This window comes from Astatotilapia calliptera, chromosome 8, assembly GCF_964374335.1.
Source record: "Astatotilapia calliptera chromosome 8, fAstCal68.1, whole genome shotgun sequence".
NCBI classification, from domain to species: domain Eukaryota; kingdom Metazoa; phylum Chordata; class Actinopteri; order Cichliformes; family Cichlidae; genus Astatotilapia; species Astatotilapia calliptera.
Window position 1 is genome coordinate 5,295,210 of NC_137429.1, and position 23,445 is coordinate 5,318,654.

Consider the following 23,445-nt stretch of genomic DNA (forward strand, 5'->3'; position numbering starts at 1 on the left):
GAATGAGAATTTTTATTTATTTTTGTTACTGTATATAGTGTTTGTCGCATAATCAGATCATATTTACACTTTTAAAATGTTGTTTATGCTTTGTTTTATGATTTTTATGTCTGTTTATTCAAAGCAAATTCCTGAAAATTATTTCAGTTTAGTGGTCGTTAAAAGACGAGCACTACAACGTTATTAAAGTTTAGTTGGGTTAAGCAGAATATGTTCCTCATTTAAGTTAAATTTCTCACGTAGCGTAGACGTTTTACTTTAGTATTTCATGCCATAAATACTAAGCCATTGTCTTTGTTCTATATTTTAGGGAAATTTGACATTTGGAGTGGACGGTGATGTGACCCTGATAGAGAACACAAAGCTGGTGTCTGTGATCAGGGAGCTGCTGTCCACCAAGGAGGAAAACGTGGAGAAGGCGTTGCTTTATCGCACGGTAGCCACGGGACGGGATGTCATTGAAAAACAGCACACAACACAAGAGGCCAACTACGGGCGGGACGCGCTAGCCAAGGTTATTGCTGTGAATACTCGATATGTTCACGGTGGCCTGTGGGCCAGCACCTGTAGGGCTGTGATATTTTGCTCAGTGCTTGGTGATATTTCTACTGCTGTTCACACTGATTCACACTTGCATGAGTCACAGTGTTATGACTCGAGACAGAGGCTGGAGACTGTGGAGGATGTAATGTTTGTGGGCAATTGCAGGACCAGCACTGTGGGTTGTGACTCATATATTTTGACATTTAACTTCTCTAACTGTTAATTGCACACTGGGTGATCTTGTGCCCATGAGCAAGGCACTTGCTCACCAGCAAGCTGCCAAGGAGTCCAAAACAAACAATTCACGCTGCGATTTTGTCGTCCACAGGCCATGTATGAGCGCTTGTTCTGCTGGATTGTGAGTCGCATCAATGACATCATTGAGGTGAGGAACTATGACGCCAAAATCCACGGGAAAAACACTGTCATCGGGGTTCTGGACATCTATGGATTTGAGATTTTCCAGAACAACAGGTCTGTATAAGAAAGAATAATTAAATAAAATATTTTAAAAAAAGGAGAATTTCCAATACATTTGTCTTTGTATCTTGTTGTAAAACACATTGCATTTAATGTTACTATTCTTTATGCTGCAGCTTTGAACAGTTCTGCATCAACTACTGTAATGAAAAGCTGCAGCAGCTCTTCATCCAGCTGGTGCTAAAGCAGGAACAGGATGAGTATCAGAGGGAAGGCATCCCCTGGAAACACGTAAGAAGAAAATACTCTAACTTTTCAGTGATCATTAACATGTTTTATCAAGTAGTTTTCATTTAAGATCCTTTCGTACATCATCATATGGTATTTAATTTGCCTGCTTGTATATTTTCGTTTCATCATGGTTACTTTTACTCCTTTGTTTCCTTTATTAGATTGATTACTTCAATAACCAGATCATTGTTGACCTGGTGGAACAGCAGCATAAGGGCATCTTTGCTGTGCTGGATGAAGCCTGTATGAATGTGGGCAAAGTCACTGATGAGGTTTTTCTGCAAGGACTCAATACGAAGCTGGCTAAGCATGCCCACTACACCAGCCGCAAGGTAGGGAAAATGAAGTGCGCGCTGTGCTGTCTCTATCTTCTTCTTTTTTTGAACTCAGCAGCTTCTCCTTTAAATGGGTCAGAAGTCTGATTGCTGTCTGGCTTTCAGTAACCCAAATATGTTTTAGACTGTGATTTCAGAAACTTTCTGACATTTTATGGACAAATATTAAACAAAATAGCACATTAATCAATCTAAAAACACATGATGGCTGTAATTTTCATCTCAATCCAGAGCAATATGTACAGGGAATATTTCTGCAGCACAGTTTAATCAAATATTTTTTTCATAATTTCCTGCTATCCCTTAGATCCAAAACTACACGCTTTTCAGCAAACTTTGATGTAAAAAATCAAGGCTGTTTGCTTCTAATGAGGCATTGTGTGGCTATAGTAACCTGAGAACAGCAGAGGGCAGATTACACTGTGCAGTAGCGATTAGTGCTTGGGGAAAGAGACTGAACATGATCCCGTTAGCTTTAATAATCAGCCAGGCTTACAGTGTAATTCACTCTAATGGTCTGTGCAGACCATTAGACTAAACATAAGCCAATTTAATTTGCAAACATCCTTTGCTTTCTCCGGGAGATCAGATGGCTTACAATGAGGTTAAGGTGACTTGCCGTCATAGATCTGGTTTGCGTGTATGTAGCTTTTTCTAGTGCTGTTTAACATGTAAAAGGTTGTCTGGAGCAGCTGATGATTAGTGTTCAAATCCAGGAGGTGTTTTTATTTTTAGGGCTGCAGTTTTCTGTGTGGACACAAGGGGGCATCAGCTGTCAGTGAAAGAGCTTCTTGGAGTCTGACTCAACACTTTGCACAAGTGATGTCACTGGCAGCCAATGAGAGTTTGTGGAGCTGGTGCTTTGCTGTGTTGGTATAAGTAGTGGAGAATGCGTATTTACAAATGCATGAGGGGAGCCATGCAGAGAAAAAGAGAGGAAGAAAAGGAGAGAGGAGGGAGAGGGTGATAGAGTGAAAATAAATGATGACAGGTGGTAGGTAAACATCTCTGTATATTTCTGGGCAGCATACTGTGGATCAAAATACTTAAAGCAACAGGCTACAAAGTAAGTCACTGTGTCAAAACTGTTGAAAGGCTGCATAGTCCCATGTGATGTGAAGAAAGAATAGTGAACGGTAGGCAGTGAACCCTGCAGTTGCTGTTATAGTTCAAAGTGAATGAAGTGCACTGTGACATAGAAACTGTGAATAAAGCCAGGATGAGTCAAGATCAGGTAAAGATTGTACTGTGGGGTGTATTCCTCTTACCCTCTTATCATCTTGGAGTCAGTATTCCCCTCGCCATCACTCTTCTGCTACACTCCGACCTCCTCCTGCTGCTGGTAGCAGACTTCTGACTTTGAAAGGCATGTAAAGTGGTGGGTTTGAATGTAAAGTGATCCAGCTGCTACTTCCTGGAACCAATATTGGCATGAATAAATATTATCCAGAGACTTTCCTCCTGCAGTGTCTGGACTACTGTACAATGTGGAGGCTGTTAATGTTGCCAGGCAGTATTGCCATAATGAGTGAATTGTAGGGGCCTTTAGTCAATCTCTGGGGCATTTTGGGGGGAATAAACAGTGCGTATTACCATTTAGATTAACATCTTTTCAAAAGTTAATTTGTCCAGACCCCACAAGAGATGAGCTTTCCAAGTAACATTGAATGCAGAGAAGATGATCTTTGAATGATCTGAAACAAAAAAAACAGCAGTTAAATTAAATGTTCTGCTTATTGCAAGAGCATGAAAGTGGATGAACTGAAGTGTAGCGAGTGTCTTCTCCTTTTTACCTCTTAGCTGTAAAAGGCTGATGGGGTGTTGTGGCAGAGAATCTCAGAGAAGTTCAAATCTCACTCACCTTGACCTCAAGATCAGAGGTCATGTTTTTTGGAAATCTTGTGAATGCAATAACTTGAAAACAAAACAATGTGGTATTTTCAAATTGATACCATAGCTATATGTACAGGGAGGCTGAGAGGTAACACCAGCAGCCGCCAGTATTTTTAACATATATAAGTAAAAACACTGCTGTTATATGCACCCCTTCACAATATAATAGTAAGCAGCACCCTCAAGTGTATTTCTATAGCTTTTCAGCTGTCCTCAGTTAAAGTTTGATGTACCCTATAGAAAAACAGCAAAAGAACAACAATAATGACATGGAAACAAGTGTAAAAGTGCTTTTTGTTTATAACATATTTAAAGCTTCAAGTCTGTCTGATCCAGTCTGTTGTCATACTGTATATATTTTTAGTTTTTTTGCCTGGGGGCTCGCAGTGCTTTCCCCAGTACTGAATGAAACAGCAGCAAAGAGACAGACAGGACATCTCACTGCATTCAGTCTTATTTGCTTTTTGTGACAGCCAGGTAAAGTTTTTGACCCAAAAGAAGGAGAAAGCTACATGCATGATATGTGCAGAATGTAGCTTTTTTTTTTTTTTTTAATCGGTTATTCCTCACTTTTTAGAATTGTTCACAAATTATGTACGTCTTGCAGACCTGTGGTCTTATTGAGTCTATGTTTTATGTCAATGTAGTACTGAAACTAAAATGGGAGACTTGGAAAAGGAAAACATGCACATCAAGAGAAAATGCCACTTTGCCATATGAAGGATGAAAAACGCAGATCATCATTCTGGTGTTGGCCTGATGTGTCCTGTTCTGAATGTCTGCAAAGGTTCTCAGTCATCCAGGTCATCGTAGTCTAAGGAGCTTGGACGCTCCAGATGCTTTTCTTTCCAAGCTCCTTAGACTCAAGTTCTGAATGTTTTTCTCTGTTATTTGTTTATTTATGCAGTGCAGACATCAGAGTAATGTTGCATGAACCTGATCTTTACACAAGAATTTTATAACTGTTACACTGAATGTTTGTCCTATTTGGCCGCTCTATGGATTATTTAAATAACGTAGACTGTGTTAGAGTCTAGGGTTGCCACCGTCATCATGCCTAGGCATCTTTATTTATATTGCACTGTTAGTGTTAAATTATTTTTTTATAACTATACATATATTCTACAGGGAGTGCAGAATTATTAGGCAAGTTGTATTTTTGAGGAATAATTTTATTATTGAACAACAACCATGTTCTCAATGAACCCAAAAAACTCATTAATATCAAAGCTGAATGTTTTTAGAAGTAGTTTATAGTTTGTTTTTAGTTTCAGCTATTTTAGGGGGATATCTGTGTGTGCAGGTGACTATTACTGTGCATAATTATTAGGCAACTTAACAAAAAACAAATATATACCCATTTCAATTATTTATTTTTACCAGTGAAACCAATATAACATCTCCACATTCACAAATATACATTTCTGACATTCAAAAACAAATCAGCGACCAATATAGCCACCTTTCTTTGCAAGGACACTCAAAAGCCTGCCATCCATGGATTCTGTCAGTGTTTTGATCTGTTCACCATCAACATTGTGTGCAGCAGCAACCACAGCCTCCCAGACACTGTTCAGAGAGGTGTACTGTTTTCCCTCCTTGTAAATCTCACATTTGATGATGGACCACAGGTTCTCAATGGGGTTCAGATCAGGTGAACAAGGTGGCCATGTCATTAGTTTTTCTTCTTTTATACCCTTTCTTGCCAGCCACGCTGTGGAGTACTTGGACGCGTGTGATGGAGCATTGTCCTGCATGAAAATCATGTTTTTCTTGAAGGATGCAGACTTCTTCCTGTACCACTGCTTGAAGAAGGTGTCTTCCAGAAACTGGCAGTAGGACTGGGAATTGAGCTTGACTCCATCCTCAACCCGAAAAGGCCCCACAAGCTCATCTTTGATGATACCAGCCCAAACCAGTACTCCACCTCCACCTTGCTGGCGTCTGAGTCGGACTGGAGCTCTCTGCCCTTTACCAATCGAGCCACGGGCCCATCCATCTGGCCCATCAAGACTCACTCTCATTTCATCAGTCCATAAAACCTTAGAAAAACCAGTCTTGAGATATTTCTTGGCCCAGTCTTGACGTTTCAGCTTGTGTGTCTTGTTCAGTGGTGGTCATCTTTCAGCCTTTCTTACCTTGGCCATGTCTCTGAGTATTGCACCTTGTGCTTTTGGGCACTCCAGTGATGTTGCAGCTCTGAAATATGGCCAAACTGGTGGCAAGTGGCATCTTGGCAGCTGCACGCTTGACTTTTCTCAGTTCATGGGCAGTTATTTGGCGCCTTGGTTTTTCCACACGCTTCTTGCGACCCTGTTGACTATTTTGAATGAAACGCTTGATTGTTCGATGATCACGCTTCAGAAGCTTTGCAATTTTGAGACTGCTGCATCCCTCTGCAAGATATCTCACTATTTTTGACTTTTCTGAGCCTGTCAAGTCCTTCTTTTGACCCATTTTGCCAAAGGAAAGGACGTTGCCTAATAATTATGCACACCTGATATAGGGTGTTGATGTCATTAGACCACACCCCTTCTCATTACAGAGATGCACATCACCTAATATGCTTAATTGGTAGTAGGCTTTCAAGCCTATACAGCTTGGAGTAAGACAACATGCATGAAGAGGATGATGTGGACAAAATACTCATTTGCCTAATAATTCTGCACTCCCTGTATATATGGAAGTGTTTTTTGGTGTTTGAGGAAAGTAAAATGGATTTATGGCTTTGTATAAATATGCTTTTTTGTTTTGTTTATTAGCCAAAGCTTTATCTTATGTTTAGAACGCACTCTACTTGCCTCAATAGATATGTTTTAGATAAAAACAAATAGAGATAGATGTTATTTACCATGCCAAATCATTTTAGAGTTCCTCTTTAAAATGATGACACTCAGTGAGCTTGAAGTGACGTTTTAATTGAAGTGGAGGCTTCATGTCTAGTTTGGTACTGACTGATGTTGGAGCTGGTGGGTGGCTGGATACACACACTTAAACCTAAAGTGTTAAATACCTGTATTATTGAAAAAACGCTGACAAATTTGCTCACAGTCTTTGGTCACGTGTTGTCTTGGCAGTTAAGGAGCTGTGATATGCAAACTGCTGTATATTTTACTCCACACATGGAGTGTCACATGACAAGCCCACAGTTGTTTTTCTGGAAACTCTTATAAAGGAAAAAAAACCCAAAAAACTAACCCATGAGAATTTTGTTAGTATGTCTGTGTTATCCGTCAGGTATGGAATGGATTTGGAATTTCTTGGTCATAAAAAATGAAACATTTTAGAAGTTAAATAGTGTTGTCATTGCTGACACAGGGTCACTGAAAAAAACAGAGCCAGCAAGAGAGAAACTGTATATTACTGTGACCTCAAAACAGATGCCCTAACCTACATTCATATGCAAATTAGTTTTTGGGAAAGTTTTAAAATGTTCAAGGTTTTGAGCATTCAAGGAGAACACGAGCTCTGCAGCCTTGAAAGACTAACAGAAGCACTCTCACCTCATAGCTCAGAGCTCCTCAAGTTGGCAGGATGAAAGTGTGAAGATGTAGGGAGACCGAAAGAAGAGGAAAGGGAAAGTGAGGTGCAATGTGAGAGACTGGGAGTTGTTATGTGAGGGGAAGTGAGATGTGCACATTCCGCAAGAGAAATGAAAGGGGTGAAGCACAGTTTTATGAAAACAAGAGCTAGGTATTATTGTATTCTTTCCCTCTCCCATCAAAATAGATTCCATGAGCACATAGATGTTTCCAACAAAGTAATAACACTAGATAACCTACCCATCGATAAAAGACAAGGAAAATCAGACATCTGAGTAACAAAAGAACCAGATAATTATCGAAATGGCTTAAAGGTTGTGCAAAAGAGAGAGAACATTGCTTTCAACCAAGCTGCAGCTTCCAGAGTTGAAAAATGAAACCAGCACCAAGACTGCAGTTCCTTTAATGATATTCAATATAATCATCTGATATATAATGTGACAGGCAGTACAGCCTGTTGCTAGCCTTAGCCAATCGTTTAGGGTGGAGCCCTAAATAATCTAAATATGGTAGCTCTAAATGAACCAAAGGTCCAGACGGTGATGGCCAGTGTGCTGCAGTCAAGGCTTCAAAGTCAGAATTCACAAATCAATGAACATCACCTCATTGGCTAAGTATGTCTGTGATCTTTATAGTTATTTGGCGTCTTGAGGAAAAACTCAAGAATAATATTTGCGAGTAGTTACCGGATGTGTAAAAATAAGCGATTGTGTTTGCCTCTATTCAAAATGAAGATGTCATCTGTTGCTTTATAAAGAAAAGCCAGGTCCAAGGTCAACTGAGCAACTCTGTTTTCCATGCGAAGGATATGAATGTATTTGTGTGTTATATAACTGCAACACCACAAGGGATTTGAACTTATTTAAACTGCAGTTAAAGTGTGGGCTTTCAGCTTTAATTCAAGGCCATGTTCAAAAGTAAGTAAACCTACATACAGTAATTTTGAGTTTAAGCTTATTTGTATGACTTTAAACGCTGAAGCTTTGCTATCAATGAACCCACAGACATCAGCAGATGCTGGATTTCATTTAACTGAGATATGTTGTCAGGCATTGCTTAGTGCTGCTTGTGTGTGGTTGTTTGGGCATTAAGTGTTGTCTTCAGTAGGTGAAAGGCATGCTCAACTGGGCTGAGGTCAGAAGAGTGAGCCATTTGAGAACCATTTAGTTGGCTTTAGCAGCTCTACGCTCTCTTTTCTGCTCTGTTTTTGATACGATTATGAAAGCTCACACCTATCAATTTAGCATTTCTCAGTATAGACAGTATAGATATTTATTTTGGGCCATGTCATCAATAAACACCAGTGATGCAGCTTCATTTCCAACTATACATACCTGCATTATGCATAAAGATGCTCAGAGATGGGCAGTAACGCGTTACTTGTAAACGCGTTACTGTAATCTGATTACTTTTTTTAAAGTAACGAGTAAAGTAAGGGATTACTATCGCAAAAACGGTAATTCGATTACCGTTACTTTCCCGTAAGCACGCTGCGTTACTGCGTTACTAAAACCGTGATTTTTTTTTTTGTTTTTTGCGAGAGTGTCTCATGACAATGACGTAAGCGAGTGCGACGTTTGTGACAACAGCTGTGTGCAGATCAACAATGGATAATACAGTGGGGCAAAAAAGTATTTAGTCAGCCACCGATTGTGCAAGTTCCCCCACTTAAAATGATGACAGAGGTCAGTAATTTGCACCAGAGGTACACTTCAACTGTGAGAGACAGAATGTGAAAAAAAAATCCATGAATTCACATGGTAGGATTTGTAAAGAATTTATTCGTAAATCAGGGTGGAAAATAAGTATTTGGTCACCTCAAACAAGGAAAATCTCTGGCTCTCACAGACCTGTAACGTCTTCTGTAAGACGCTTTTCTGTCCCCCACTCGTTACCTGTATGAATGGCACCTGTTTGAACTCATCATCTGTATAAAAGACACCTGTCCACAGCCTCAAACAGTCAGACTCCAAACTCCGCCATGGCCAAGACCAAAGAGCTTTCGAAGGACACCAGGAAAAGTATTGTAGACCTGCACCAGACTGGCAAGAGTGAATCTACAATAGACAAGCAGCGTGGTGTGAAAAAATCAACTGTGGGAGCAATCATCAGAAAATGGAAGACATACAAGACCACTGATAATCTCCCTCGATCTGGGGCTCCACGCAAGATCTCATCCCTTGGGGTCAAAATGATCATGAGAACGGTGAGCAAAGATCCCAGAACCACACGGGGGGACCTGGTGAATGACCTGCAGAGAGCTGAGACCAAAGTAACAAAGGTCACCATCAGTAACACACTACAACGGCAGGGAATCAAATCCCGCAGTGCCAGACGTGTTCCGCTGCTGAAGCCAGTGCATGTCCAGGCCCGTCTGAAGTTTGCCAGAGAGCACATGGATGATACAGCAGAGGATTGGGAGAATGTCATGTGGTCAGATGAAACCAAAGTAGAACTTTTTGGTATAAACTCAACTCGTCGTGTTTGGAGGAAGAAGAATACTGAGTTGCATCCCAAGAACACCATACCTACTGTGAAGCATGGGGGTGGAAACATCATGCTATGGGGCTGTTTTTCTGCCAAGGGGACAGGACGACTGATCCGTGTTAAGGACAGAATGAATGGGGCCATGTATCGTGAGATTTTGAGCCAAAACCTCCTTCCATCAGTGAGAACTTTGAAGATGAAACGAGGCTGGGTCTTCCAACATGACAATGATCCAAAACACACCGCCCAGACAACAAAGGAGTGGCTCCGTAAGAAGCATTTGAAAGTCCTGGAGTGGCCTAGCCAGTCTCCAGACCTCAACCCCATAGAAAATCTGTGGTGGGAGTTGAAAGTCCGTGTTGCTCGGCGACAGCCCCAAAACATCACTGCTCTCGAAGATCTGCATGGAGGAATGGGCCAAAATACCAGCTACTGTGTGTGCAAACCTGGTAAAGACCTATAGTAAACGTTTGACCTCTGTTATTGCCAACAAAGGTTATGTTACAAAGTATTGAGTTGTATTTTTGTTATTGACCAAATACTTATTTTCCACCCTGATTCATGAATAAATTCATTACAAATCCTACCATGTGGATTCATGGATTTTTTTTTTCACATTCTGTCTCTCACAGTTGAAGTGTACCTCTGGTGCAAATTACTGACCTCTGTCATCATTTTAGGTGGGGGAACTTGCACAATCGGTGGCTGACTAAATACTTTTTTGCCCCACTGTATATCGAGTGCAGGAGAGAGTATGAGCGTGCAGCGTTTAAAGTGTGGAAGTACTGACCTTACTTTGAGTTTGATTCCATAAAAAGTGACAAAAACATTAGCGTCCGTTGTGCGTGGGAAGAAAACTTCTTTTTACAGCGGGGAAAAAAACCCCTAAACAAGCACCAAGTGCGCAACGAGGTAATGGGAAATTCACAGAGAAACTCGCGGATTCTTCCACTGACCGCAGCACACCTGCACCAGGGCAAACCTCCGCCTACCCCACTCCTGCTGTACAGGTGAAAATAGAGCAACAGGACCGCTAGTCTTTGACTTTATTTATTTTCTGCTGTGTTTTACTTGCATCTATTTGAAAGACTGAGTGTAAACACAAAAAATATTTTATTTTATGTGCTGGAATGTGCAGAAAATAAGTTTAAATGTTAAACTAATTTCTTCAAGTCAGAGAATGGTGCATATATTTTAATTTTTGCTTGATGCATAAAGTTAAAAGATTAAAACTGATAAAAAAATTTTTTAAAAAAGAGACTTTTTCATTTGATTACATTTTGTATGATGGATTATGTAGAAAAAGTAGAATTGGGCTGAAAGATCTATCACTTTATCACCTATTCAGGTTGTAAATCATGTTTATAAAAAGTAACTAAGTAATTAATTACTTTTGAAAAAACGTAATTAGTAAAGTAACAGGATTACTTTTTTGGGGGAAGTAATCAGTAATTAGTTACTGATTACTTTTTTCAAGTAACTTGACCAACACTGAAGATGCTTTAGTTATTCAGGTTACTGTCAGACAAAATAACAGAAAGACTTGTAGGTATAACTCGGTGTAATTCATTAGAATTACTTCATAATGATCCTAAATAACAAAAGCACTATAGTGTAAAATTAAATAAAGCAGTTTGAACGTGAAGGAAGGTTCAGTGCTGTATAAAAATCCATTGCCTTTCACTGGTTATTTTACTAATAAACTGCTTGCTGAGTGTATACGAAATGTAAACCAGTTCTGCTTCAGTGTGCAGTAGTCGCATGAGAGCCTCAAAAGCTGATGAGATGGAAATGAGACATGCAGAGCAAGAGATTGAGTCAGAGATCAATTCCAGGAAATGTTCACATAACACGATCTACCGTAATGTTCTCACTCTGGTTCCAGGACTGAATGATGCTACGCTGTCGTCTGGCTTCAGCTCACAAAATGTGACGCACAAATACGTACGCTCTGCAGTGTTCGTTCATTCGCTACATACTACATGTGGACATTAAATTTGGCACGCCGTTGTCAAAGTAAGAAGAGAGAGCATTCCTAAACCGTTCTTTCAGGTCTCCATATGTCATGTTGCGTTGGAGTCTGCTGATCTGAATTTCTTTTCATTTGCTTCCAGGCTTCTCAGCCTTGTTATGAATTAATCAGGCAGTTTTGATGCATGGGAGCTGCGGGCTTGTTTACAGAGAATTCTCACCTAAAGGGAAGCACTTGAATCTGATGCGAGTGATACATCAGTCAGATTTTTGCTTTTGGCGCCATAAAATCCAGCTGTCTCCAGTTTTTGTATCAGCCTGTGTGTGCTCGACTCAACACTTTAATCACACTGAAATCTAACTAGTTTCATAAATGTAATGACTCATCGCTAACAAACTGTGTAGTTTGACTGTGTCTACACGCCTCGTCGCCTTTTTACTTGATTTTTTGTCTTCTTGCACCACAAACACTGAAATGTAAAAGCCTTATTGTTTAAATATTTCTTTTCTATTTTAGTCTGCATGGTATGTTTGTAGGCTCACAGTTACACAACAATTTAAACACTTGCTGTAAAGTTGTAGACAGTGATTGGCCTTTTCAGTTTTTACTGCAAGTTATTGGGTATGACCCTGATTACAAAGCGGAAAACCACAAACAGTAGAGACCAGCTATTGAATTAGATGTCAAATCTGCAGTAGCTTATTGGGTTATGTCTCAGTGTTTACCACTGATTTGAATATTGTTTGTAAGGGCGTTGTATCTGGGCTTGCGTGTGTATAACCTTAACATTTTTGCTAACAATTGGGTGGATGGATTATCTTTATAAGTTTCTTCCCTCGTAACACAGATATTTTATTTGGCCGTAACATTTTAAATAAATGTGCTCAGGCAGCTGTTTTTGTAATTTAATGTGTGCTACTACCCAACCATTTACAAGCACACAGAGTTAGTTGTTCAACATAGAGCAGAATTTGATAGCTAAAGATCCAGAGATTCCCCTCAGGAGAAGATCTGAAAGGAGAGCAAATACCTCGTTTGCTCCGTATCTGCTGGATTTTTGTCTGATTTTGTTTGTAGCTCCCAAGTGGCCCCAAAAAAAATCTGGTATTGCAGGTGTAAAGATTTTCAACAGGAAACACTGTGATTAGGGCTGCTGAAAAGTGTTATTGTTATACTGGATTTATTAAATAGAATAACATCAGCTTCATTTTCTAATCTATAATTTGCTAAAGCAATCACATGTTTGGTAGCATTTTGCAGTAAAATATCAGTTTTTCTGTTTTTTTATTAGCTTTTAAAACTTTCGTTGTTTCACTTTATATATTTCAATTTTCTCCCATCTGCTTTCACTGTTTTCTTTTTTTACCTTTCACATAGATCACAGCATCGCAGCATGTGGCATGCTATGGCGCGGCATACTAATGGGATGTACATGAGTATATGCTTGTGTATGTGTGTCCTCTGCCTTCTGCTACATGTATGAGTGCACATGGTGTACTAAGTGGTAAAGCTGTTATGGGCCATGTGTTGGTGATGCTAATCACTGAGATGCTGGTCATTAGTCCCAGGGATGCACAAGGTCAGCTGTAGCAGTCAGGATGGACACAGGCAGCTAACTGATGCCTCTAAGAGGAGAATCGGTGGCGTAAAACGGTTCAGCACCAGGACAGTCTGATGGTTGTTTCAGGGTTTGTACTCTGTCTGTTGGTGTCTGGATTAGCATGTAGTTTGATATGCTGGGTTTTAATGTCCTGACAGCTGCCACTCAGTGCACTGGGCATGAAACGTAAAATCCATCTCCTCATCTGCCACCTGCATTGTTGACTGCAGTGCCTAGTGTGAGTTCTTGACAGGCTTGGAGATAGTCAGATGCCTCTCATTGGGAGGTCTGGCTTGTGCCATCATAGATGGCTCTCCAGTCCAGAGGCTAGAGAGCAGGAGGGCACAGGTGGCAAACAGGACTGCAGGAAAAGTGATTGCAGGAGGTGATGGAAGGCGAGAAGCTGGCAGAAAGTGGGGCATTTCACATTAAGTTGGAGGTCACTTTTATTGACAGTTTAACAATAAAATCTGTTCAAAAGGGTTTGGTTTGCCAGAATGAGATCCACTGAACTCGCCTGTACAGAAACATGGCCGATGTGTCTAATGTAACAGCCAATGTCAAAACCAGTAGCCATGTTTCTGACATTTAATATTGGCTGTTACATTAAACAATAGTTGGACCTTAACTGCTTTAGTTATTGGACTAATGACAAGATGATCAACATTAACTTTGTATTTTAGGGTAAATGTAATTTTTGTACTTCAATTGAATCATTTTTAAGTAAAATTTTAAACATTTAACCTCCTAGTACCTGGCGTCCACATATGTGGACATCACATTTTGGGTTATTTAGACCAAAATACTCAATTTTGCCCTACAAGGGCCTGATATTCACTTACAAGGACATTATACTGCTACTGTTCTATGGAAATTTTAAATGAATATCCTCATATGTGGCTCTTATTTTTCTTAGACACAAAAATAAGGTAAAAAAAATAAAAAATCTGGTAATTCTTTGTTTCTACATTCATCAGGTCCCAATCAGCTCAAATATCAAAGAGAAATTAAAGAAGGAGGAGGTTAAAGAAAATTCATACCACAGTGCAGACATGTAGTGTAGTTTTTAGTATTGATGGTACATGTCTTTTTTTTCTCAGATTGGACATTCGATCATTTTCATAGAAGCAACATATACATTGTTTTAGAAAACAGCAAAAAATTGTACCCCGGGGGTTTCAGACAGCATGGAACGTGCTGTTAAAAATGTTTTTAAAAAGCTACCTATCCTTCTGCTCCAATTCAGGGGGAGGCTGTAGCTCATCCCAGCTTTTACAGAACAAGTCACCAGTCTATGACAGAGCTACCACAGAGAGACAGACAACCAGTCACACTTAATTTCATAACTCTGGCTAATTTAGTGCCAGATTTATTGCGCCCACACGCTATTTTGTCCCTTTTAGTAAATCTGGCCCTTAGAATCACCAGTTACCCTTACCCCTGCATGCCATTGGACTGTGGGTGAAAACTGGAGTACTGAGACAGAACCTATTATCTTTGATTCATGAAAACATGCGTACACACAGAAAGGCCCCAGTCAGCCAGGGGTTTCACACCCAGGACCATACTGATGTGAATAAGGTCAGCTGTGTAACGTGAAACATCTACTTTTATCTTCCATTCTGCCTCCGTGCATACTGGCGGTTGGGTGCATACTTTGGAGGTTTTAATGAAGAACTATTCTCTAAGTGTCTGAACTCTACCAGAGGGATTATCCAAATCGTGTTTCTTGTTTGAGTGGACCTGAGGAGATCTAACAAGTAACTCCTATAGCAGGTCTGCTGAGTTGAAAACCAGTGTCTGTGGAAGCTGTAGCCTCACTCACATTTTCCATTTTTTCTTTTACATTTGTTGCCTCTCGCTTTGTTGATCTTTCCAATTACATATATGTTACCAAAGCCTGATGTCTGGCTCTTAGTGCTGCTTCAGTCCTTTATCTTCATGGTCAGGTATGTTCTGAACATACTGCAGAAGAATGAGTAACCTCTGCTTCAGTTTCTGCTGTCAGCTCTGTCCTGGTTGTTTTCATCTCGTCTTTTCTATTCAATTCAATTCAATTCAATTTTATTTATATAGCGCCAAATCACAACAAAAGTCGCCTCAAGGCGCTTTTCTCTGCTAATAAATGTTGAAACATGTGACAGCAATAAAAGGAAAAAGTGAAAATGACGTGTGGAAGCTTCTTATCACTGCTTTTTGTCGTTTTGACACCAGCTTATGTTACACTGTGTACCTGATGCGCTCGGCCCACAGTTCTTGTCTGTCTCTCGCCTTCTCACCTCAGCTCTCGCTCTGCTTCTTCTCTCTGTATTTAAATCCTCCCATCTCTTGTTGCCTCATCTCTTCTGCCTTCTATTCTTTTATCAAGATTATTTTAATGCTCGTTATTTTGAGGTTAAATGATATTATTTTTTGTTCTGTCTATCTTGTTTCCATTTTCATATTACCCGATCATTCTTTCTTCTTCCTCAGTTTCGTTTTATGTTTTTGGCTGTACCTGAAGTCCTTTTCTGTTTTTAATTAAATGCTTTGGCTGTCGGCAGTAATTTCTGCTAAACATGCATTTCATTTTTAAAGCAGAACAGGGTGAAACGAAGGCCAGAGTGGTCGTGCTTCTTTGTTTCTTTGTGAATATGAAAATTTATTTTAAACAATTTTTTTTTTTCTGGCATCGTACATTCAAATTTTAAACTGCAAATCAGATAAAGCAAGCATGGTGACCAGGAACACCTTAGGCTTTGGGAACTCTCTTGTGGTCTTTTCAAATGTTTTGTACTTTTTCTTTTTCTCTGTTCTGCATATTTACATTCATGAGGTGAAGCTGTTCGCCATAATCACTATGTCCTACCTCTTAAATTAGCATCACTAGCATTTTTTTTTTAAAATTTCACTGAAATAACTGAGTTGCTCTGCAGTTATTATTTTAGTTATTCTTACATTTTTGCCTTGTTCACATTTTAGCAGCTTCTGTCTTTATATTTCTAAGATTAAAGATGAACCTATGTCATGGTGAGTCATTCATCTGCCCACAATTTACAACAATCACTCCTCTTGATCAAATTTTAGTGAAACTTGCAAACAATGATCATTTAATAGGCCTTCACCCAAACTGTACTCTAGGTCAACACCAAGGTTTATTCTTTAATTTTATCTTTGAATTTTAATGGATCATGAGCTGAATGTGCTACCGCATCACTGACACTCTCATTAAAAATTGTTAACTTTTAAAATATCTTTACTGATGGCTTATATAACCTGATGGGTCATAGACCTTATTTTTTAAAGTTGACGATAAAGAAAGTAAAATAAAGAAAAATATTTAAACTTTCCTTAAAAACACGTAGTTCTTTAAAAAAAAATTGCTCTGAATTTAGTGGCATCCCGAATGAAATTCCATTGTGGATACAAATTTTAGTGACTGTTAAGTTATATACGGGCAGCGTGCATCGAATGTTACATGTGAAACAACCTGAGAACATAACATTCCATTGGCAGGTGAATAATTTGAATTATATATATTTTAAAAATCAAAAGAATTGGGATTTACAAAAAATATAGATGTTAATAATCACTGTATGTGTGACAGTGTTTCCTCAGACTGGTCCACCCGTTATGGAGGAAAAGGTACATACAGACAGATATATCCATATGTACACTATTATTATAGTAAGATATTTGTGCTTTTTAAATACAACCTTTCAAAAAAAATACAAGTTGTTAACATAGTGTAGAAAAAAAATATGAGTCAGTACTGCACAGTACTGGTTAGTACTGTAGATTGTATTAGTGCTAATCTCACTGAGAATAAATGCAGCGATTTAAGTTGACCTAATAATTGTGCATCTACCCTTGCTTGTGGCTATTTCGTCTGACATCAAAGTCTCTGTGTTGCCATTATTCTGACCATTGTTCTTTCTTTTAAGTGGCTTCTTTCTCCGTAGATGAGCACGCACGCAGCACCACAACCAGCACTACAGCAGTCTCAAACTTAATGCTAGGCTGAAACCCAGACACGGAGGAGGTGCTAACAACAGCGCTGCCAAGATTTGTGTCTTGTCTGCGTGTGTGTGTGTGTGTGTGTGTGTGTGTGTGTGTGTGTGTGTGTGTGTGTGAGAGAGATGGAGTGTATCTGATTGGGATGGATGAAGGGAAGTATGGCTTCCCACAGATGCAGGCTGTCTGTCTGATATAGCATCTGTTTGTCTGTCTGTTCTGTGTTTCAGTGTGTGTTTAAGGCTAATAACCCCTAAAAAGTGTGTTTGATTTTTCCAAACAGTTTATCTCCTATACTTGAGAAGAAACATGAAGAATTTGCTGTACTTACTGAATGAACTGAACTTACTTATTTATTGAATTTAGACCATATAATATAATTTATATAGTATAAATAATAACTAAAATGTATAGTAAAAATGTAAAATGTATAACTAGAAAATGCATTTTCTGAAAAAACTGGACATAGCATACAAAAAACGTACAGAAATTTAAAAGTAGAAGAACAATATTGTGGATGCTTAATCCACACTAATAACCAAAAATAAAGATAAATGTTTTTTATGGGATTTTCAGATATTCCAGGATCATTGGGATTGATCTGATAGAGTAGGGTTTCAGCCCAGATACAAGAGCAGCAGTGAGGTCCAGCACTGACAGGTGATGAGGCCTGGCCTGGCTCACAGCCGGTGTTCCAGTTCATCTCAGAGGTGTTAGATGAGGTTGAGCTCTGCACAGTCAAATTTGTTCCATGCCAAGCTTTCAAAAAATTCCCCGCTTGTGCAAGTAGCAACAGGAAAGGGACGTTCAGAACAGCATCTAAAATATTTTGGGAAGTGTGAGGCTTTTCTTTGTTCCTGTGTGTTAATGAGACAATTGATTTGTTATGCAAGTCAGGATGTTCTTAGTGTAGCATAAATATTGAGGATGGCTTTCTCTGACACAAAAAAGGGGATGACAGTCCGTCTTTTGCAAATTTCTGTTTGTTTTGAAGAAAAGCAAAAACATGCACAAAGGATTGGGCTTAGTTTTGGTGCTATAGGTTTGGGATTGTCACTGATTAGGATTAAACCACTGCAGTAAATTTTGTTCAGATAAGTTCTGAACCTTGGAGCAGAGCCACGGTAATATTTTAGTTTTAAAGTCTGTAACTTTTGAAAGGTTTACCTCTAGGTTCACACTACAACTTTGACTTTTCTGGACCTCCTAAAATGAAGAGTTTCAGAAACACTGTTTACTCTGTTCACTCCGTTCTAGTTTGTAAAAGTCTGGAAACTGAGACCTGCGAAGCTCACACATATTTTGTGATTTCATTCTTCTTGTGTGTCTATAGTGATGGATCATGCTCCTTGTACCAGTATATTTCTTTGCAGTCTGTGGTTTTCACCCCCATGACCACCTTGCACTCAAGCTAGTTTCTGCCACACTTCTATCTTATTGTAAATCCAAGCAAAGACACTTTCACGCTTACTGTTTGCCATTGCAAACAACCAACCTTCTGGTTGCTAGTTATACCCCCCACACATGACCAGTGATATCAGGTGTTTACAGCCCTGGTGGTTTAAAGCTTACCTGAAATAGACAGGACATGTGTTCAGGGTAGCCTTAGAGTCTGTAGCTGTTTTCAGTCTTCCAGGCAACTAATTATGCAAGTAATTAGTAGATTAATTGCTTTAGAAAAATGTTTAACAAAATGAAGGAAAAGCAGAAAAAATGTCCTGCAGTCTAAACCCCAAAGAATTTAGTTTACAATTATATATTTAAAAAAAAAAACCCCAAAACAAAACAGAATATTTTCACATATCTGAGGAGCCAGACCAAGCTTGTAGTATTTCTGCTGATGAATGAGTATGAAACAGCTGTTTATCATTATAAAAGACAAACTTTTTGTAGACCAAAGCCCTGTCTGTATACTTCTGGCAATACTCTATGACTCTCGGGCTTTTCTTTCTCGACCCATGTTTAGATATCCATCCCAGGGGCTTTCACGGATTATTTTTTTCTCTCCTTGTTAAAAATCTTGCTGCTTCCTGTACCCTCACCCTTCTCTTCCTAATCACTTGTGTCTCCTTGGGATTGCGACAGAATCTCGGGATGCCTCTCATTCATATACACACACACACACACTCACACACTTACTTTACCCAGCGGCACAGCCCATAATGAACTCGCTGCTGTGCAGTTGTGGATGAAATAAGAACCCTGATGTGCTCATCAGAGGCTGTTTCAGGGCTGCGGAAGACTTCTCTGCATCTCCATTCATGCTTCCTCCCTCTTTGCTCTGCTGTCACTGGCCTACATACATGTGTCAGTATATCACACACACACACACACACACACACACACACACACACACACACACACACACACACACACACACACTTTATTTTTTTTTACTTCTGTCTCTTCCAATCACACCACATATATCCCTCTTCTTTCTCCTTGTCTCATCTCTGCTGCCATGTCTATTGCCTGTGCCTTGAATGTTTTCAGCACCTTCTTTTGTTTCTTTCTGTCCTCCCCCCTCGTTGCCCTGTTCTATGAGACATTATCAGTGACGACAGTCTTGGTGTTTTCTGCCCCGTTGCATCTACTTTTGCAGTAACAGCTCTGCCCATCACTCTATACAGTTTAACTTTAATAGTTTGTCATGTAGAGAGCTGCATTAAAGGCACTGGAGAAGAAAATAAAATCAGAAGGTTTTTTATGGGGTCGCCTGTGGCTCAGGAAATAAGCTGGGTCATCTACTAATCTCCGGCTCCTTTGCTCTGCGTATCTAAGGATCCTTGGGTAACATACCTAAACCCAGGTTGCCCCTGATGCATCTGTCAACCTTACGCTTTTCATAGCAAGAAGGTCCTGGGTTTGAACCCACTGGCCTGCTGGGGCAGTTCTGTGTGGAGCTTGCATGTTCTCCCAGTGCCTGCATATGTTCTCTCTGGTGCGTGTTAGGTCAACTTGTGAATGTGAGCTTGAATGGCCGTTGCTGTGTTGTCCCTGCAATGATGATGATCAAGCAACAATCAAAACATGGCCTTCAAGTTAAGAAAACTTTGACCTTATTTATTATTAACCCTGGCGTACACTCTGTTGATGGTGTGGGTTTTTTTTAACCTCCTAAGACCCGAACTCTTCCACGGCATTCATTTTTAATTTCTCTTTGATATTTAGGTTGATTGGGGCCTGATGAATGTAAAAAGAAAGAATTACCAGATTTTTTTTTTTTTTACCTTATTTTTGTTTTTAAGAAAAATAAGAGCCACATATGAGGATATTCATTTAAAATTTTGATAGAACAGTAGCAGTATAATGTCCTCGTAAGTGGATATCAGGCCCTTGTAGAGCAAAATTGAGTATTTTCGTCTAAATAACCCAAAATGTGATCTCCACATATGTGGACGCCAGGTCCTAAGAGGTTAATAGAGCTGTGAGGGGACTTAAATGTAAATCTGACCCATGTCTGCTTATTTTGGAGCTGAACACTTGTGATTTGAATTGGAAAGCTTAGGTAATGGGCTGTACAGTACTAACAAGCAGCACTGATGTAACACTACTTTATATTTTTAGATAAATGGTGAATGTCTCTTTCTTTGCCTTAAGGCTCTATGCTTTTAATACATTGTTCTGAGGAACACTTTACCGTGTCATTGCTCACTCGCTGCTCTCTCTTCTCGTCTGTCTCTGCAGCTCTCACCAACTGACAAGAGTTTGGAGTTTGACAGAGACTTTCGCATCAGGCACTATGCAGGAGATGTGGTGTAAGTATCTAAGACTTTTATTTATTCAGGAAAAGCTTTTACTGATGATTCATCCTCTTTTCCTCAGCTTTACATATTCATGCCTCAGAGCTGGCGACTCAAACCACAGCCTTGCACTCTGGCCCACTTCAGGAGCAGATGGAGGTTTTGGTTCTTAAAAGAATCTGAATAGTTTTCAGGGCAATAAATCACACTTTGCAACTGAATTTTAACCAAATAGTTGTTTCATAACCCATCTTCTTTTTTTCTTTTCAACAGTTAGCTTCCTGTAGGGATGTCTCTCCAGTTAACTTAATGTTAAAAACACATTTACATTGCTTTCACTTACTATTTTCCAGATATAATAGTCATGCTTTAAAAAAATGTAAAACTCTCTCTAAACCAGGCCCCGAATCTTTTTATCTAGTCCACCTCAACATTTACACCATCTGCTACTGATGTCGAAGAATTGGCTCTCAGTGCCCAAATACCCCGTTTGACTGATTCATACTGAAAGCGTCAAAGACATCCTTTGAAATGAAGATTAATCTTAATCAAAGTGATCAATTTATAGTTTTATCCACATGGAATTGGATTGGAAAGGCAGTGACGTGCCAAGTCATTGGTGAAAACTGTCATTATAGTCAATCACTCTGCCCATTCCAGTTGTGTAAGAAGACTGGTGGACAGATTCAAACATTTAAATGACATCCTAATTACATGATGTCTCACAAAAAAAATAAAAATACAGCACCATTTCCCAGTCCCAAATCCCAGAGTACTTACTTGGATGCCATTCAAAAGAATAAACCAAACAGGCTAAGCTTCCCAAAAAGTGCTCTCAGGGAAGCATGTTGAGCCCATTTGTGAAGGCTAAGTGTCTGCCACCCAGGGGGATGACTGAGGCAGAGGAGCAGGTTCGACAGGCGGCCTTGATTGGTCCCTGATCGTCTTACACCAGGCAGGAGGCAGAGTAATATTTGTAGTGGCTGCATCAGTAACAGCATGCATTTACTTAAAATGATTTATTATTGTTTATTAGACTCATGTCACAGTGCAGCTCTGTGGTTGAGCAAAATTAAGTAAAAATTTTTTTAACTGTTTGTTAGATTCAGGAAACGGTCACAGTTTTTATGCAGTTATGGCTAAGGATGTGTTCTTTAATGCAGTCACATAACGCCCTCCCTGAAGCAAGTGGTAGTAGTAATCTTTGTCTTTTCAGAAGTTCCATTTCTGCCTTTTTATATGAGATAAATACAACCAATGAAGTCCCTACAGACATTAAGAATAAAAATAATATTTCGAAAAACCAAGGCGTAACTATGTACACATACGTGATATCACCTGATTTGTTTGACAGAGTGATACAAGGTATAAAAGATCTCTGAGCATGAGAAATTGTGGTACCCTGAACCTTTGCCCGTTCCCACCAGTTAAGACTATGCCAAACTGCGTTGTTGCTGACGTGCAATTTTATTGAATTTGCTCTTATTAACTACAGACAGTAAAAATTCCAGGCAAAAAAGCAAAACAGAAGGCGAGTACATTCCACATGTGCATAGAATAAAAGAGCCAGTGTGTATCTATCAAAGACATGTGATGTCTTTGATAGATGACATGCGTTTATTGTTGGCTCTCTTCCACAGCGTGTCTTTGTCCTGTCTTCCTCCCCTCACCACCAACCAGTCACGGCTCTTGGCTCCCCCTCCCTGAGCCTGATATTGCCGGATGTTTCTTTCTCTTAAAAGGGAGTTTTTCCTTCCCACTGTTGCCAAGAGCCTGCTCAAAGTCGTCTGATTGTTGGAGTTTTCTATTACTACCTTAGAATATAACGTGCCTTGTGGCAAATGTTGTTGGGATTTAGTGCTATATAAATACAAGTTGAATCAAACTGTTGCAGCTTTCAGATGAGATACAATTGCTGTTTCCTTTCTTGTAAATGGCACTTATGTTTGAATCCTATGACAGATTTTCCTTGATCGCTGTCTCTAAATATTTGTATTCATTTACAACCTCAGTGCTGTCACCACTAACAGCTACCTGTTGGTGTGTCTTCCCACAAGCTTTTAAAATGATTATAAAAAAGGTTCATTTATTTTCTTGTTGATTAACTAAAAAAAGTGGATCTGAATATTAGCCTGACAGTTTTCACATGAAAATTATTATTAGAGATGGCACGATACCACTTTTTTATGTCCGATACCGATACCGATATCATAAATTTGGATATCTGCCGATACCGATATGAATCCGATACAGTGTTTTTTAATCAACAAAACTGTTTTTTAAATATCTTGCTGCATTTTGTATAAGTTCATACTCAAGTTTAAAACAACAACTACACTAAAGCTATTCTGTTATACCTGTATGCAAAAAAAAAAAATATTTCATAGTTCAGCAATACTGATCAATCTAATAAACTTAAACCTACACCATCCTCCCTATTCTGGTATTTTAAAGAGTACTTAGCATAAATATTAAGCAACCTAACTAATAGGGTTCCAACTCCCAGCAACAACAAAAATAAATAAATAAAAAATAGGGAACCACCCCTCACGCTCCACCTCATGATGCTTAATCGACGTAATCAACCTTAATTTGATGCAGTGTGAAAAAAATGCACAGAAATCAA

At 39.3% G+C, this 23,445-nt stretch overlaps 1 protein-coding gene across 1 annotated transcript in view; it reads left to right on the forward strand.

Annotated features, from left to right (window-relative positions):
* The window catches only part of myo1d (myosin 1D), a 119,835-nt gene that overhangs the window by 27,068 nt on the left and 69,322 nt on the right, over window positions 1–23,445 (forward strand). Inside the window, exons 8-12 of the mRNA XM_026178077.2 lie at window positions 311–514; window positions 872–1,017; window positions 1,140–1,254; window positions 1,416–1,586; window positions 20,764–20,834. Of these exons, the coding sequence (XP_026033862.2) occupies window positions 311–514; window positions 872–1,017; window positions 1,140–1,254; window positions 1,416–1,586; window positions 20,764–20,834 (707 nt within the window). The remainder of the gene's footprint in view (window positions 1–310; window positions 515–871; window positions 1,018–1,139; window positions 1,255–1,415; window positions 1,587–20,763; window positions 20,835–23,445) is intronic.